We start from the raw sequence: 14,776 nt of genomic DNA, 5'->3' as shown, positions 1-14,776 counted from the left end.
CCCCCCCCCCCCCCCCCCGGGGACAGGGCTGATGGGTGTGTGTGCACACGGTGGTCCAGGGTGACCCCTTTGGATATGAAGTAATTCAGTGTCAAAAGAATTTGGACATATATATTGTTTTTGGTTTTTGGTTGTTTCATTTCTCTTGGTAATTTTGGGCACGGCGATTTCTAAAACTAGTCCTCCTGACAGATTAGAAATTTGAAAATCAAACCTGTCCCTTTAGCATGCATGGTTTGTGAGGCTCCTGCTGCAGAGAGGTTGGTGGATTAGAACTGGGGTGGCAGGAGAAGCTGTCCCCTAGGGTCCACTGGAGGGACCCGACCCGGAGAGCTCTGGTGTGGGTGCACACGACAGCGTGGTGGTGAAGCACTGCTACAGCAGGGGGGACCGCAGGGACACGCCAGCACACAGTTCATCGCTCCCAGCGAGGGCTGGGAGTTGCTGCTTCTCAAACCTTGCGTGTCATGGGGCGGGCGGTCTTGGCAGCTAGGAGGTGGGGGAGGCAACTCTGCCCTCCCTTCCGGCCCATCCGATCCCCACCCCCCCGACTGTGTGCACAGCTGGTGGAGCCCAGACCTGGTGCGGGGCACAGCAGCAGCCACGTCCCTGGCCTCGGTCTCTCCGTGTGCATCCGGGTGGGGTCTGGCACCTGGGTCCCCAGCACCCTCGGCCGCTGGCCGGAGTCTTCGCCGTCCCCACCATCCTGGGCACGCGGAATCGCTGTAGGGGATGGGCAGCCAGTGCTTGGGGGTTTGTGGAGACGGGTGCCGGGAAGGTGGTTTTCACACTGACCCGGCAGGTTCCTGACTGATAGTGCACAATGGCTCTCTGGGTCCGTCTGTCTCTACGACATGGGATCCTTGTCAGACTTTCTGATGCCTGTGCTCTGTTGTGTCCCCTCCCTGGTCTCATGATATCCCCTTCCCCACACGCACACTGTTGCCACGTATACAGGGCATATGTGACCTCTTAACCCATACCGGTCCGTAACTAGGTGCCATTTGTCAATGAGAGTGGAGGGTCTTCCAAATACTTCGTGCTGATTTGAGTAACGTTAGCAGTCAGAGCGCATGACAGGCTCAGAAGAAAATGCACTCCGCACGGAGGACTCATTTCTGTTGAGCATGAAATGAGGTAACACACACGAGAGCCTTCGCCAGACTTGAGTAGATTATGCAAGTAAGATTACACGAGGACTCTGTTAAATACTCACCACGTGTGGGGGATGTGGCCCGCAGACTCCCGATTCTGTGCGAGGGCTGTGTGTATCTGATTGTGTACGATGCCTGTGTGTGTCCGATCCTGTATGGTATCTATGTAAATCTGAGTGAATTGTTCGTTGTTAGCTTTCACTATTTCTCATATTTTGATGCTTTTAACTGTGATGCCAGCCTAGAGTCAACATTGCTAATAATTTGTCTGGATTTTAGGACAGGTTTTGTAGCCTGATTAATTTTTTTGTCCTGAGACTTGTTTGTTCTGCTAATATTAAAAATAATTTTGTAGTTTGTCTTGTTTTTTTGTTTTGCTTTTTTAACATTAGCTTATTTAACGGTAGACACTTTCATTTTTTAAATTTTTTCCTTAAAAAAAATTTTTTTTTAATGTTTATTTTTGAGAGAGACAGAGACAGAACACGAGCAGGGAAGGGGTAGAGAGAAAGGGAGACAAAGAATCCGAAGCTGGTTCCAGGCTCTGATCTGTCAGCACAGAGCCCGACCCGGGACTTGAACCCACCAAATGTGAGAGCATGACTTGAGCTGAAGTCGGACACTTAACTGACTGAGCCACCCAGGTGCCCTGTGATATTAGACACTTTCATATTTTGGTTAAGTTAAACTTGATGGGCAAAAAAGGGAGAAAATCCTGATCTGGTTAGATTGAGCCTTTGGTTCACTGACTAAAGAACGTCTGATGTGTTGGTTTTGAAAGTCCCTTCCGGTCCGGTCGCACTGTGTATGTGCTGTGTCCCCACGCGCTGCGTACGGGGCTGCTGTCCGAAGCGTGTCTGGGTAATACCGCGGGAAGGTAGCCTGTGTGCAGTTTGGGCCAGCCTTCATGCTGCACGGGGGTCACTGTTTTCGGGACACGGTAAATTCGAGCCTCACAGCTTTCCGGATGGCACACAGTTAAAAGCGGGAGCGGGGGCGGGGGGATGCTTATTTTCAAATAAAAATGTGTAACCTCTGCAGATACGACCGCTGAGGTCCTGTGCCATCTCCCGCCTCCCTGAGCGCTCTGTGGAGGAGACCGGTCGCAGGGTCGCGCGAGTAACTTGCAGCTTTCTGTTCGCGTGCACCCAGGGGCTAAGATCACGTGCGCTCCGTGGGTCCTAATGACTCGCGACATTTCACACGTTACAGTAGCGTGACGTCACAGAGTTTTTGTATCACCGTCGTCTCCGTGAGTCCTGCCCGGCAGCTGCGGACGTGACCGTCCCCTCACCTTAATCGCTTCTCACCACCAGAACGTACGAAGACCAGAAAACCGGGAATGTAAATGATGCCCGGCTGCAGTTTAGAAACAGACTTGAAAGGGCTTTCGTTTGACGTTGCGGAGGCGAGTGCCTCTGAGCCTTTCGGGGCTGTTCCAGGGGTGTTTCTTCATTCTTCTGCCTCACGCTTGACAGGCCGCAAAATGATCGCGTGCGCTTAGGAAACCACACCTCCAGGGGACGTGAATGAAAAAGACTAACGATATCCGCGTTCAAAATCAAATAATTTGTGCGTAATTGTCTCTCACTGCTTTAATTGTATCTGTGCTGGAGCGTCAGCAGAGGCTCCGACTCGCGGTCCTGCCCGAGCCCCTCGTGCGGGGAAGGTGGCTCAGCCGGTGCCGTCCGGGGGCGCGGGTCCCGGGACGCAGCCTCTCCTCACGTACCTCCGGCACCGGCAGACGGGAACGGATGAGGGGCCACCCTTTCCCTTGACGGCAAAAAGCATAGTCGTACATTTTCTAGTGTGCGTAGGCGTTGCTTGAAGATTCGTTTGAGTTGTATGTTGAATGGAGTTTGTTTTGAAGTTGAGACTAGACTTTCCTGAACTAGCCCAGTCAAATATGCTGTTGGATAAGTTTATATAAAATTAAGTAGCGAATAATATTTTCCATCAAGACCGTTGATTAGAAAGTGTTCTCTGTGCTCACTCTGAGGCCTCTCGGTAAGGACCGCTCTCGTGTTTTTGCAGGTACTGTAATAGGTGTTGTCATTTATACGGGAAAAGAGACTCGAAGTGTAATGAACACATCCAATCCAAAAAATAAGGTAGGCTAGATTAAGGAGCGGCTGCTTTAATGACTTGATTTTCCCTTTCAGTAAGAAAGTGCTGCGCTTCTGAAGAGCTGGTTTGCTTGGGCTTAATATGTCCCATAAAAACACACTTCCAGAGATGGTGGTGATTCTAGATGTGAACTGTCTGTACTTGTGTCACAGCATGCTCAAACTGAACAGCTTCCGACAGTGTCTTTTCTTGCTTAATCAGAGGCGTTTATGTCTCTTAAGTTTTCTCTGTTGGACATAAAATTTGCCTGTAATTTGATGGTTAATTGTGGGTCTCTTCAATTTATTTATTTTATAATTTGTTTTAATTTTTTGTCTCGATGGTTCATTTTTAAAATAAAAGAATCTATATTAACATGTTACAGTATTTAATTTGATAGTATGGCATGGTTAAACTTGTTTTATTTAAGTTACTTTCATCGCATAAGAAGCATATTGAAAATCAGATTTTAGTTTTAAAGACTGCTTGATTATATTTCTAAATTGATTGTATTTGTTATATTCCTAAAATTATTATTTATGTAGTCAGCATGTGTGTGTAAGTTAGATTGTAATGAAAAGTTTGAATTGTTAGCTGTTATTTGGATAATACATGTTGTATGTGCTGATGCCTGCTTTATGAGAAGTTCATGCTAACTGTGCATTTTACTCATTTTTATTTGAAATATAATTGGAGGTGTGTCTAAGAACAAAAAAAAAACACTCTTCGTGGATTCATACCTTGCTTTGTGAGTAATAGAAAAAGTTAACTTTCGTTGGAATTTTTAGTACAAAGCAACAGGAAGTGAAATAATTCTTTGAGGAGATATTTTAAAGGATAAGATGTGTTTCTTCTTTTCTTCTTTCTTTTTTTAGCTGAATGCTGTTTTAAAAAAAATAGTTAACCCTTCTGGAGCACCTGGGTGGGGCTCAGTCAGTTGAGCATCAGACTCTTGATTTCGGCCCAGGTCATGATCCTCACAGTTTGTGGGCTCGAGCCCTGCGTGGGGCTCTGTGCTGACAGCGTGGAGCCTGCTTGGGATTCTCCCTCTCAAAATAAAGAAATAAATGTAAATCGATAAAGTAAAGCAGTTAACCCTGCCAACGTTAGGAAGGCATCCGTGACCCTCCGAATGTCTCCCCGTCTGCCGTGCAGCAGAGCGGCACTGACGGCTTCAGGTCTGGAGGGCCCTGGACTCCACCAGGGTCACACGAGTCACCCTGGTGAGCTTGACGAACACTGGGTCTGTCAGGACTCCCAGAGGGCTCTGTGTGTGACACATCGGCTAAAGCGAAAGAGAAATGTCGTACTGCTAGCATTTTAGTGTAAATTCTGGTTGTGATAACCGGGAGAATTATGCTTGTCGATTATGTTACAGCTTTGCACTAATTTGAAGAAATCAGAGTCCTTAATTCCTCAGTAGAGTTGAGTTTATTTGAGAATAAACTATTAAACTATCGACGGAATCGCATGCATACATGCCTATGTTTCCTGGGAAGCACGGTGATCTTTTTTCTTCAGTAAGCAAGACTAGAATGTTCTAATAATGCGTGTGTGGGTCGTAGCGTGTGTTTTCTTCCTCAATCGTTTTGCTTTTAGGATGAATATTGAGGGCAAATTCAATTTCAAATATTAAGTTTTAAAATCTTAGAAGTTGTCCTGTCATTTGACGTGACTCCTGTCTCCGGGCACCCTGTTCTCTGGCGCGGCTTACATTCTGTCCCCTCCCACCGTCCCCGTGCGCAGCTCGCTGTCCACGCGCCTGTGGTTCTGGCTCACGTGCTCTTTTCCGTGGGTGTTGACGCAGGGGCAGTCCGGCGACCTTTCCCGTTGCTGCCTGCGGTGAGGAGCTGGCCCAGGGTTTACTGGTCGGAGTCGGTGCTGCCACCAACCAGCTCTGTGGCCCTGGGCAAGTGGCTTGATTCTGTGTCTTGCTAAGTAAACGTCCCCCGACATTACTGTCTTCCTGTCGAGTGAAGCGTGCGCTGTGAACGAGTGCCGTGCTTCTTCAGCCCAGCCCTCGCCGTCAGTCCCGAGATGCTCACTGTGCAAGCAGCCGTGGGGCGCTCTCCCCGACGCCGCCACGCCAGGCCGCCCGGGGACCCCTGAGTGCCCGTGTGCACAGCCTTCTGCCGCTGCTGCCGTCCCTCCTCCTCCTCCCCCCTCCTCCACCTCCTCCTCCCTCCTCTTCCTCCCCACTCCCTCCTTCTTAAAAAAATAGCCTTCTAAGTTTCCTTGGTGTTAATGCAGAGTATCTATAAAACGAAGGGTGGCTTTGGCGTTTTGCAGAATGGGTCTCAAAACGCCGCCCTGCCACTTGTCAGCCTCACGTGTGGAGCAAACGTGCTGTCGTCGGCTGGCGCCTTTCTGGTGCTTAAGTCAGCCTTCAGGGCTCCCCTTCCGGTGGAAATCCGCGTAACCGTGATAGCCGAGGCCGAGGTGCAGAGCCGACACGCGGCAGGCGCTGTGGACGTGACGTCATGAGTCCGCACAGCCCTCAGAGGGAACGGTGTCATCTGGTTTTAGAGCAGGGACATCGCCGTGCGGAAGGCTGCGCCTGTCAGCGTGGGGCTCGCTTCTCCGTGAGGGCGCTGAGGGTCACAGAGCTCCCATGTGCTGCGAAAACGCTTCTGTAAATCAAGGCGTAAGAAGAAGAAAATCTCTACGTTTGCGTATGTTATTAAGTCTTTCGAAGCGTTAAGTGCCAGGTTTATAAGAGAAAACTTCACGAGACGTTATAAGCGTGCTACAGTGGGCAAAGAGGAGCAGCTGTAGTTTCTCCAGGGGAAGCACTGACCCATGCTGGAGGAACGGGTTCGGTGACACTCAGATGCCTGAAGAAAGGAGGACAGAAAGTGTCGTTCGCTGTAAGACACTGTGTGGGGAACGTCCCCGTGTTCCTGGACATCTGAGACGGCTACTGGAAACAAGGAGCCCCTTCAGAGGCAAGTCGGATCGTGTACCCGAGTGTCCCTCTCTAGGGAGGCACACTGCTCGTCATCGTCAGTCCCGGGGCCACCCCGGGCGCAGCGAGCGTGCGGGGCGCCGGCCCACGCGGCGGTCGGCGGAACTTGACCGTGCCACTCGTGACGGCAGAGTCGCCGCAGCTGGAAGCGCGTCTTGTGAGCCCCGTCTCTACGTCGTGCCGCCACTCGGACCGCCCTGAAGCCACGGCGGCCTCCTGCGACCGAGACCTTTCTCCTCAGGGCGCGTGACCGACACGACAGCCGGCGGTCCTTCCGGCCCCTCGGGGAGCCTCCTGGACACGGGCTTCCGTGGCACCGGGGTGGAGGCCCCGGCCACGGCGGGTTACCTGCTGACTCCCGCGGCTTCCTCCGGGGAGGGGTGGCCCCAGGAGGGTACGTGCCCTCTTCTCGGGGGGAAGCGGGCGTCTCGATGGCCTGGTACCGCTGGCTGCCCCGGCGTGGCTGCGGATGAGAGTGTCCGGGCCTCGTGCGCACAGGGCAGACCAGACCAGACGAGCCTCCTGAGACCCCGCACAGTGCGGGCGGGGAAGGGCTGACGGAGGAGGGGTGCCAGGAGGGCAGGGTGGAAGCGGCGGGGGGCGTCCGAGAGCCACGGAAAGGGACTAGCGCGTGCCCTGCCGGGAGAGTCCTGCAGACGTGGGGCCAGACGCTCGGGCCGGGGCACGGGGCCAGGATGTCATCCATTGCGTTTCTCTGCGGTGAGAAAATGCAGAGCTACCGGTGCCTTCCATGGAAGGAGAGCGGCGCTCGGTTGACGCAGGAGAAAATGCAGCGTGTGGGCCGACGGTTGTCAGGGGCAGTGACTCCAGTGTGGAGAGAAGGTTCTCTCGGCTTCCTGGGTTCGGAGGGGCGCGGTTCCCCTCTCGCTCGGGGATGCGCTTGCCCGCAGCCCTCACGAGCGAGCGGAGACAGGCGCGTGCTCGCTTGTGGAGCTGCTTCCAGCTTCCCGGGTGGAAAGCCCTGCATGAACGCCGTGCTGGTGGAGGGAAGGCCAAAGCGAGCAGTCACCACAACGGAGACGGTGGAGAGCGGGACGCGGGATGCGACGGGAAGCCCCGGAGAACCCGCGCCTGACGGTGAGGGCTCGTCAACTCCAGAGCGACGGTAAGGAGCCCCCTGCCGGGAGTCAGGTTAGTGACAGAACCAGTAAGGAGGGTGTGGCCTTCTCAGGCCTACGGTCAGGAGCCCTGGTGGCCGCTCTGAAGTGCCAGATCGTGGGCGGGAGGGTCGGGGGGTACAGGGCTGACAGCGGCCTCCCAACGAGGCGGACGGGTGGCCAGCGTGCCGCAAGCTGCGATCCTCGACGTCACAACCCTTCGTCCCCACGGCCCGGGGCCCTGCCCCGCACCCCGCAGTGTCCCGCTGGCTCCTTGGACGTGAGTGTGACTTCCCCACGGAGGTCAGACGGGCCTGTTCCCCGGCATCTGTGCTCCTGGAGCCACGTGTAGGGACGCCGGCTGTGTAACCACCGTGACGAGCTGCTTCGTAAAACCTGTTGTTAACCTTGTCCTTCTACCCGTCTCCTGTTCCAAGCCTTAAGCGGGCCACTTCTTTTTGTCTTCGTTGTGTCTGTTCTTTCCTCTCTAGCTGCTTCTTGAAAAGAAAAGCTCTAGCAGAAAAGGAAGGGGAGCCCTCCCTGCGCTTCTCCTGGGGTCCCAGAGGCTACCACTCTGTCCCGAGTATGCGTTTTGAGAAACAGAAATTCAGGCAGCTTCTCTAGCTGCTGCCTCGGCCACCTGTCTTACTCTGTGACCCCTCTGTGTCCACACAGCCTTCTTTCGTGGCCCAGCTGAGCGGCGCAGGGTTGGAGACTTGGGCGTCCCCTGTGCCTGCACTGAGGCCGCCCCGGGGATCTCCTAGATCTCCTGAGTCAGAAGCAGGGAGACGCAGCCTCGTCTGGGGGCCGTGACACAGGCCGCCTTTTCCTTAGTGGTCGTGACGGGAAAGAGAATTTGTAGGCAAGTTAAGCTACAACCAAACCCACTTGCTGACAAGTGGCCCACTTTAATGAATCCTTTTGAAGTGATCCTTGAAATCTAAGTTGATAATTTTATGTAATCAAAACATACAGCTTTATGAATATTACGAGGGTTTACCAGAATACTTTTCAAGAAAACGTAGCACGTTTTATCCAGACATGGGGATTGACAATAAATCCTACCAGATTGTCAGATGGAGGAAACATCTGAGGTAGAGAGAAGTTCTCCTGGCTCCTTTTCAGGGTTAGCACGCTTCCTCTCCCGCGCTCACTGACGGCAGGGGCAGAGCAGGGAGGTGGGGTCTACTCAGTCTGAAATGGTTTTTTTATGTTTACTTATTTTTGAGAGAGAGACAGAGTGTGATTGGGGGAGGGGCAGAGAGAGAGGGAGACACAGGATCGGAAGCAGGCTCCAGGTTTCCAGGCTGTCAGCACCGATCTGAGGCAGGGCTCAAACTCATGAACCGTGAGATCACGACCTGAGCCGAAGTCAGATGCTCAACCGACTGAGCCACCCAGGCGCCCCTCAGGTTGAAATTTTTATCTTAAAACTTTGAACAAATCAAAAGTTTTGATTACTAAGTACTTTAATAATATTTGGTGAAAGTTTAAATTACAAGGAATGCAACTTGAGTAATGGACTGTTCTAGAAAACCTAGCTTGAGACATATTTAATAAGATGATACTTGATTACATTTAAGACAGAAAAATTCTTCCAGGAGGTTAAGAAAAATCAATTGTGACAGGTTGCCATTTTCATGCCATTCATAATAATAAGTTGCTCAGAGCAAAAGCGTCCAGGATGAGGCGATAATACAGATTGCTTCAAGCAGTTATTGTAGTCCCTCGGGCATATTGCTTCGCGTTTCTAATAAAAAGGTGCTCTCCGACGGCTCACTGACAGACAGACAGGTGATATGTGCCATTATGTGAATTAGAGCCTCTTCTCTGCATTGTTGTCGGGTGTTTGCAGAGAACAGAACAAAACAGGACCGGCCAGGCTGCACTTTGCAGGGTGCGATACCAAGGCTGTTCTGCAGAACACTTTTCTTACTTCAAAAAGGACAGTTTATTAATATTTTAAAAGTTGCTTTGACCTACATTAAGACGTTACGATAGAATAACTTATTTTTCTCTTTTCTCATGGCTGTGTGCAATCAGTGCACCCCTTAATTTGCTTCATAGTTGCCCTCTTGAGGAATAAAACATCTTTGGGTTTAAATACGTGCCAGCAATGCGATCACGTGCCTCACGAAGGCGCTGCGTGTTGTCGAGCACGGCATCGTGGTGGATCTCCGTCGAGCTCCGGGAATGCTGTTTTGGATAGCTGTTATTAACATTAACAAGCCGTGGTGTTTGAAAGCCTCCTCGGGAAAAGATTAACTAGAGGAACCAGTAGCTCAGCGGCGTGCAGACGGGACCCCGGGTGGCTCTCGGCGCTCGGGCAGTGCGCTACACCGCGTTCGCCACACTTGTGTGACTGCACACGTTAATATTACAGCTGCTCACAATTAAAAGTTGTGTTTCTTCATCAGCAGTGTGAATGTAAATAAACTTATAATTTCAGGAAAGCAATAAAGAGGCAAAATGCTAAATGCTTCGAAAGCAGTCCTAATGATAACATCTGGGACATAATGCTCTATCAGAGTATGCAGCAAATATCTACACCAGAAAACCTGGATTTAGTCCCTAAGTTCCTCTTAAATATGAATCTGATTATAAAGCAGGTGTTCTAAGTAGGAACACAAGCCTATTTATCATTTAAAATAAAATATGTACTTGGTCTCACTAAAGAAACTTAGTTGGACACGGAGTTCTCAACGAGGAGGGCTTCCTCTCATTTGTTGTGTGTTCAGTGAAAATACTTGACTGTATTTTGTCATTTCCAAGCCGTATTGGTTAAATTCTTCGTAATCAAAATCTTAACAAAGAAGTAGAATTCATTCAAGAAGCAAGTAAGCGTTTTCATGATTGTTTTTGTTTTTTGAAACCTGGAAACCTTATTCCGAGGCCATAAAAATGGATAGAAGCTTCTGGAAGGTGTGGAGCCTTGTATATCACGCCGTCTCCATCTCACTTTGTGTGAGCTTGCAAAACGGAGCCCTTCCCCCGGGCCATCCTGAGGGGCTCTGAGGGGCCGGTGAGGGGCAGGCCCGAGAGTACAGGGCTGTCGTCGAACTGGAGGAAGGTGGGGTGCTGGGGGGCAGCGCGATGTCCCCGTTGCTCCAAGAAGTGGTGTCTTCTTCCCAGGAGGGCTGTGTCACCATGCGCGCAGTGGGGTGTCGGCGTGGCCATCCTGGGTCGGGAACAGGTCACGTGCGTGGAGCGTGGCCAGAAGCAGACTTTCCTGGGCGGGGAGTCCCAGCCGGCTCAGCTAGGAGGGAAGGTCGTTTGGTTTCCTCTCTGTGCCCTGGGAAGGCCGACTGTGCAGGGTCCTCGGCCCCACCTGGCTCGTCAGAGCGAGAAGCCCATCTGGGGCCGGGGGGTGGGGGGGCACCAACCGGCCAGCACTCGGCAGGTCCTGTGACATGCTTGTCCTCGGGGCTGGCCCCTTGCGTGGGGCGCCTCCAGCTCGCTGCCAGCGACCGAGGCCCTCCCAGACAGCCGGCCCCGTGTGGGAACACCCCCCTCCCGGTGCTCTGCTGGCCCCACGTGGGAACACAACCCCCCCCCCCCGCCCCGCCAGTTCTGTGCGGGGATACCCCCCCTGCCCCCATCCTGTGCCAGCCCCACGTGGGGACCCCTGTCCTGTGCTGGCCACCCTCGCGGTTTCGAGCCTCTGGCACAGCTCCTGCCACACTTTCTGAGCGATTGCACAGCTTTCCGAAGGAGCTGTTCATTTCTTCTCCCTCCATAGTTAATTTTTTCTAAGTGATAATTTTTTTAAAAATACTCCTCAGAAGCAAATCTTAAAACATCTGGTTTCAACTTAATTGTCTTTTCATGCATCTGAAAATGTATTTGGATGCTACTGTTTTTTAAAAATTTGAGTTGTTGACGTTAGAGTAGCAACTGTACCAAAGTTTCTTTTTTTAAAACCGCGTTAACTAAAACATGTGTATGATAAATTTAACATGAAATTAAATGGCTTCGTTTCTCCTCTGTAATTAGCAGTGTCAGCTAATAATTACCTTTTGTAAAACTTTAAAATATATCGTGTGTGAGTGAGTGTGAGAGCTTTCCCACTGTGATCACACCAGACGTCTCTGAAAGGCTTGTTTTTAAACTGTGTAAGACCATCAAAATGAAAACTTTTTTGAGGCCTTCAGTCCGAATGACATTTTCAACTCTTGTCATTTGAACACAGGACACAGAAACTTGTGGGGGATAAATTACACATCAGACGTTCCCTTCTTACCTCCGGTATGGATTGAAACTGGTGAGCCAGCGTATGTCCTTGTGGTGCCTCCAAGAGGCAACAGGAAAAGTTTTAAGCGAGCCCAAAACATACAAGTTGCGGGTTAATTAGTCTCTCCCCACAGTGAGCGGAGCCTTCCCGGGGCGAATATTTAGGGCGTGTTAGTTGAGATTCTTACTGTTTGGTGGCGGTAAGTCATGGTTCGAGGCGGCGTCCTGGGAGAGCCTGTCGGGCACTTCCCGTGTCGTCAGCGACCCGTCCACTGACCTCGGGACCGTGAGGGCCTGGTCCCGGCGCAGACTCAGAACCACCTGCGCCGATCCTGAGCCTTAGGACAGACGTGACCCGTTGTCTGTCTGCCGGTTCCTCTAGTCCGCGAGCTTCTGCCCACAGGGACTGTGCGGGTCTGCGGGTCTGTGTGTCCCCGGCACGGGGTTCGTGCTCAGCAAACGGGGGAACACCCGTGTCACCTGGGGTAACTACGCTTGTGTCCTTGTCTGTGTCATGTTGCTTCCTGCCCTCCGAGCTCCTCAGATGCAATAGATGTTGGACGGTTTACACTGGGAGCGAGAAAGAGTGTATAGAGGTGGCTCTCTCGAAGGTTCTGTGGAGCATTTGTGGGGGGCGTGTGCACACGTGTGATAGAGAGCGGGGCTGCCCAGCTGGGTAGCAGAAGCGCTGTGGCAGGTGCCCGGGCAGGGGAGCGGCTGCAGGTGAGTGCACGGCCCTGATGGCGCTGGGCCCCAGACCCTGCCCTTCGTACCCGACTCTGTCTTTCGTGCCCGTTCCGGGATCATTATCTGTTCTGTCCTTGAGTGGCGCGTATACCCGAGCGCCTTCAGCCCCGTGTCTGCCCCGTTACCGTAAAGCTGTCATTTGACATACACTGTTTGTGCTCTCTGCCGCAAAGAGACGTTCCGGATTCATCTTGTAGCTTCTTTGCCCCGTCCTGGGTGCAGTCAGCAGAGAATGGTAGTTGGAAGTCAGGGTCCGGAGCTGGGTGTGCTCGTGGCTGTCGAGATGCACCGTACCCAGGCCCAGGCATCGGGCAGAGTAAGGAGACGGACGGACGCATGGACAGGAAGATGGGTGGATGGCTGGAGAGATGGACAGATGTGGGCACATCCACACACCACGAAGCCTGTTTTTATGTACGTATATTGATTACCCTGAGTTCAGACACACTTCCTGCTTCGGTTCAGGTCCATAGGGTTTCTTCTAGTTTTCTCCTTCCGTGTCGGAACTCCTTTCCCTGAGAGTGAGAATGTGGTTGTGGCTACCTCGATGCATTTACTTACGCGACCAGTGCCCACACTTGCCGGCTGCACCCCTTTCCTCCTGTTGAACTCCAGCATATCTGGGCCAGCCCATCCTTGCCTGTGTCCTTCCTCCGTGGGCTTGGCCCCAGCCCCCACCTGGGCCTGTGCCCTCGTGAGGGACTGGGCCACTCTGCTCAGGCACATTCATGTGTGTTGTGTTTCGAAAGGGCGGGGACACATGAATTATTCTCCAATGTTTTTTTTTTCACTTTTATTTCATTTCTTGGGGGCTAAAGCCATTGCTTATTCGTTTTCTAGACCTCAGCCCAAGCGTATAGCGTGTTACATGTTCAGTGCATCCTGATGGAGCAAATAGATGAGTCAGTTGTTGAGAGAACCGATAGAAGATGTAGTAAACACTTAGAGCATCATCCCGAGAGCCTGTAGGTGAGTACAGGATAGTACTTGTCTTTGATCGATGTAAGAGGAAGTGCTTACTCTTTGAGACCGACTGCAACGTTTCTCTGGTGAGCAGGGTTTTTAGTTTTGGCATCTCCGTGGTCCCAGTCTCCAGTGTCCGCCTAACAGGTGTTCTTGCTGTGGGGCCTCCCTCTATCCACGGAAAGCCCTGGGCAGGCACGGGCGCGAGGCCTGATTGTTCATGTGGACCCCGACCCCCACCCCTGCTCCTGCCGAACAGCGGTCCCCGGACCCTGGGCAGAGACGCTGCCGAAACCACGTCCCTCCCCTTTCTCCGTCTGCCACTCCAGAATCCAGTAAACCGGACTGAATGCGAATCGCCTTTTGCCTCTGTTACTGCTTGGGATTCGAAGTGATAACGGTGTCCTGAAAGAGATTACAGTCGAAAGAGGGAATGCGGCGTGGATACGTTTGTCTTCTCTTCCCCTGTATTTTACAAATAGTAAACCCTCGATAAGTAATGACTTATTTGAGGTAGGAGTTGCTGTGTTGACATTAAGGATAGTTTTGTTTTTTTGTTTTTGTTTTTTAATATTCCAAATTAAGTGACTTCAGAGTTAATGAACAGATTCGGGAAACTAGGCCTGGAGCCCAAAGTTAGGTCTTCAAGCCACAGAGAGGATTCCCGTTGACCTGGCTGTTGGTGCGGGAGTGCTTGCGGCTGGGCCGCGTGGCTGCGGGACACAAACCGCGTGCCGTTGAGAAGCAGAGAAGGAGACGAAGGTCACATTGCTACATAAAGTCCATTAACCTGTGGGGACGAGCGGGCTGCATGTGACACGATTTAGAGAGGGATTTATTGTGTTTGGGTTGGGTATTTAGTCATGCGAGCGACAGTTTTCCTAAGTTAAAGTCAATAATTTGTGTTTTTATTACAATTCATAGCCTTAAGACACAGACATGGTCTGAAACCCACAACACAGAAAACAGAATTTTCATAATGGACCCTTTTAATATGTTTTTAATTCCAAACAATATAAAGAAAAATGACTACTTCCAGGTTGTAATTTCGGGCTCAGATGATGCATCGGTTCTGTCCTTCAGATAAATGCAGATGGCTCTGCAGCAGCTTGACTCCGGGAGAGCGCGCTCTCAGCCTCGTTGGCAGTCAGGTCAGGTTACCAAAGAGTGCACTCTGGATTCTGGAAGAATATCAGATTGAAAAGTTCCCTCACGTTCCTTAATTAGTCCCGAATTCTTACTCGCGATCTGTCCTTAAAGCTTGGCTGTCTGCATGAAGAACCGTAACGATTGCAACGATATTTAGGGTTGCTAATTAACACCAGTCAATAAGTAAACGGGTTCTTGCACATCTTAAAGTGTCTGTGTCATCGCACAGTTTCATTTGATGCACGTTCCGAATCGTTTTAAGGACGTGTAACGTGCCAGGTTGTGAGTGTTCCGTCTCTGTTTTGATGCTGACTCGATACGTTGGACGGAAGGGGCGGGGGGAG

The 14,776-nt window shown here is 51.5% G+C and overlaps 1 protein-coding gene across 8 annotated transcripts in view; it reads left to right on the top strand.

Annotated features, from left to right (window-relative positions):
• The window catches only part of ATP9B (ATPase phospholipid transporting 9B (putative)), a 259,429-nt gene that overhangs the window by 136,407 nt on the left and 108,246 nt on the right, over positions 1-14,776 (top strand). For 7 of the 8 annotated variants that reach the window (XM_040478534.1, XM_040478532.1, XM_040478531.1 and 4 more), the window contains one exon: positions 3,189-3,265. The exons of the other annotated variant lie outside the window; for it this stretch is intronic. In XM_040478534.1, coding sequence (XP_040334468.1) covers positions 3,189-3,265 — 77 coding nt within the window. The remainder of the gene's footprint in view (positions 1-3,188; positions 3,266-14,776) is intronic. 8 annotated transcript variants of the gene reach the window in all.

This window comes from Herpailurus yagouaroundi, unplaced genomic scaffold (genome assembly GCF_014898765.1).
Source record: "Herpailurus yagouaroundi ecotype Mexico unplaced genomic scaffold, PumYag 142, whole genome shotgun sequence".
Lineage (NCBI taxonomy): Eukaryota > Metazoa > Chordata > Mammalia > Carnivora > Felidae > Herpailurus > Herpailurus yagouaroundi.
Note: the sequence above shows the minus strand (reverse complement) of the source record. Positions and strands in the feature narration are given on the sequence as shown.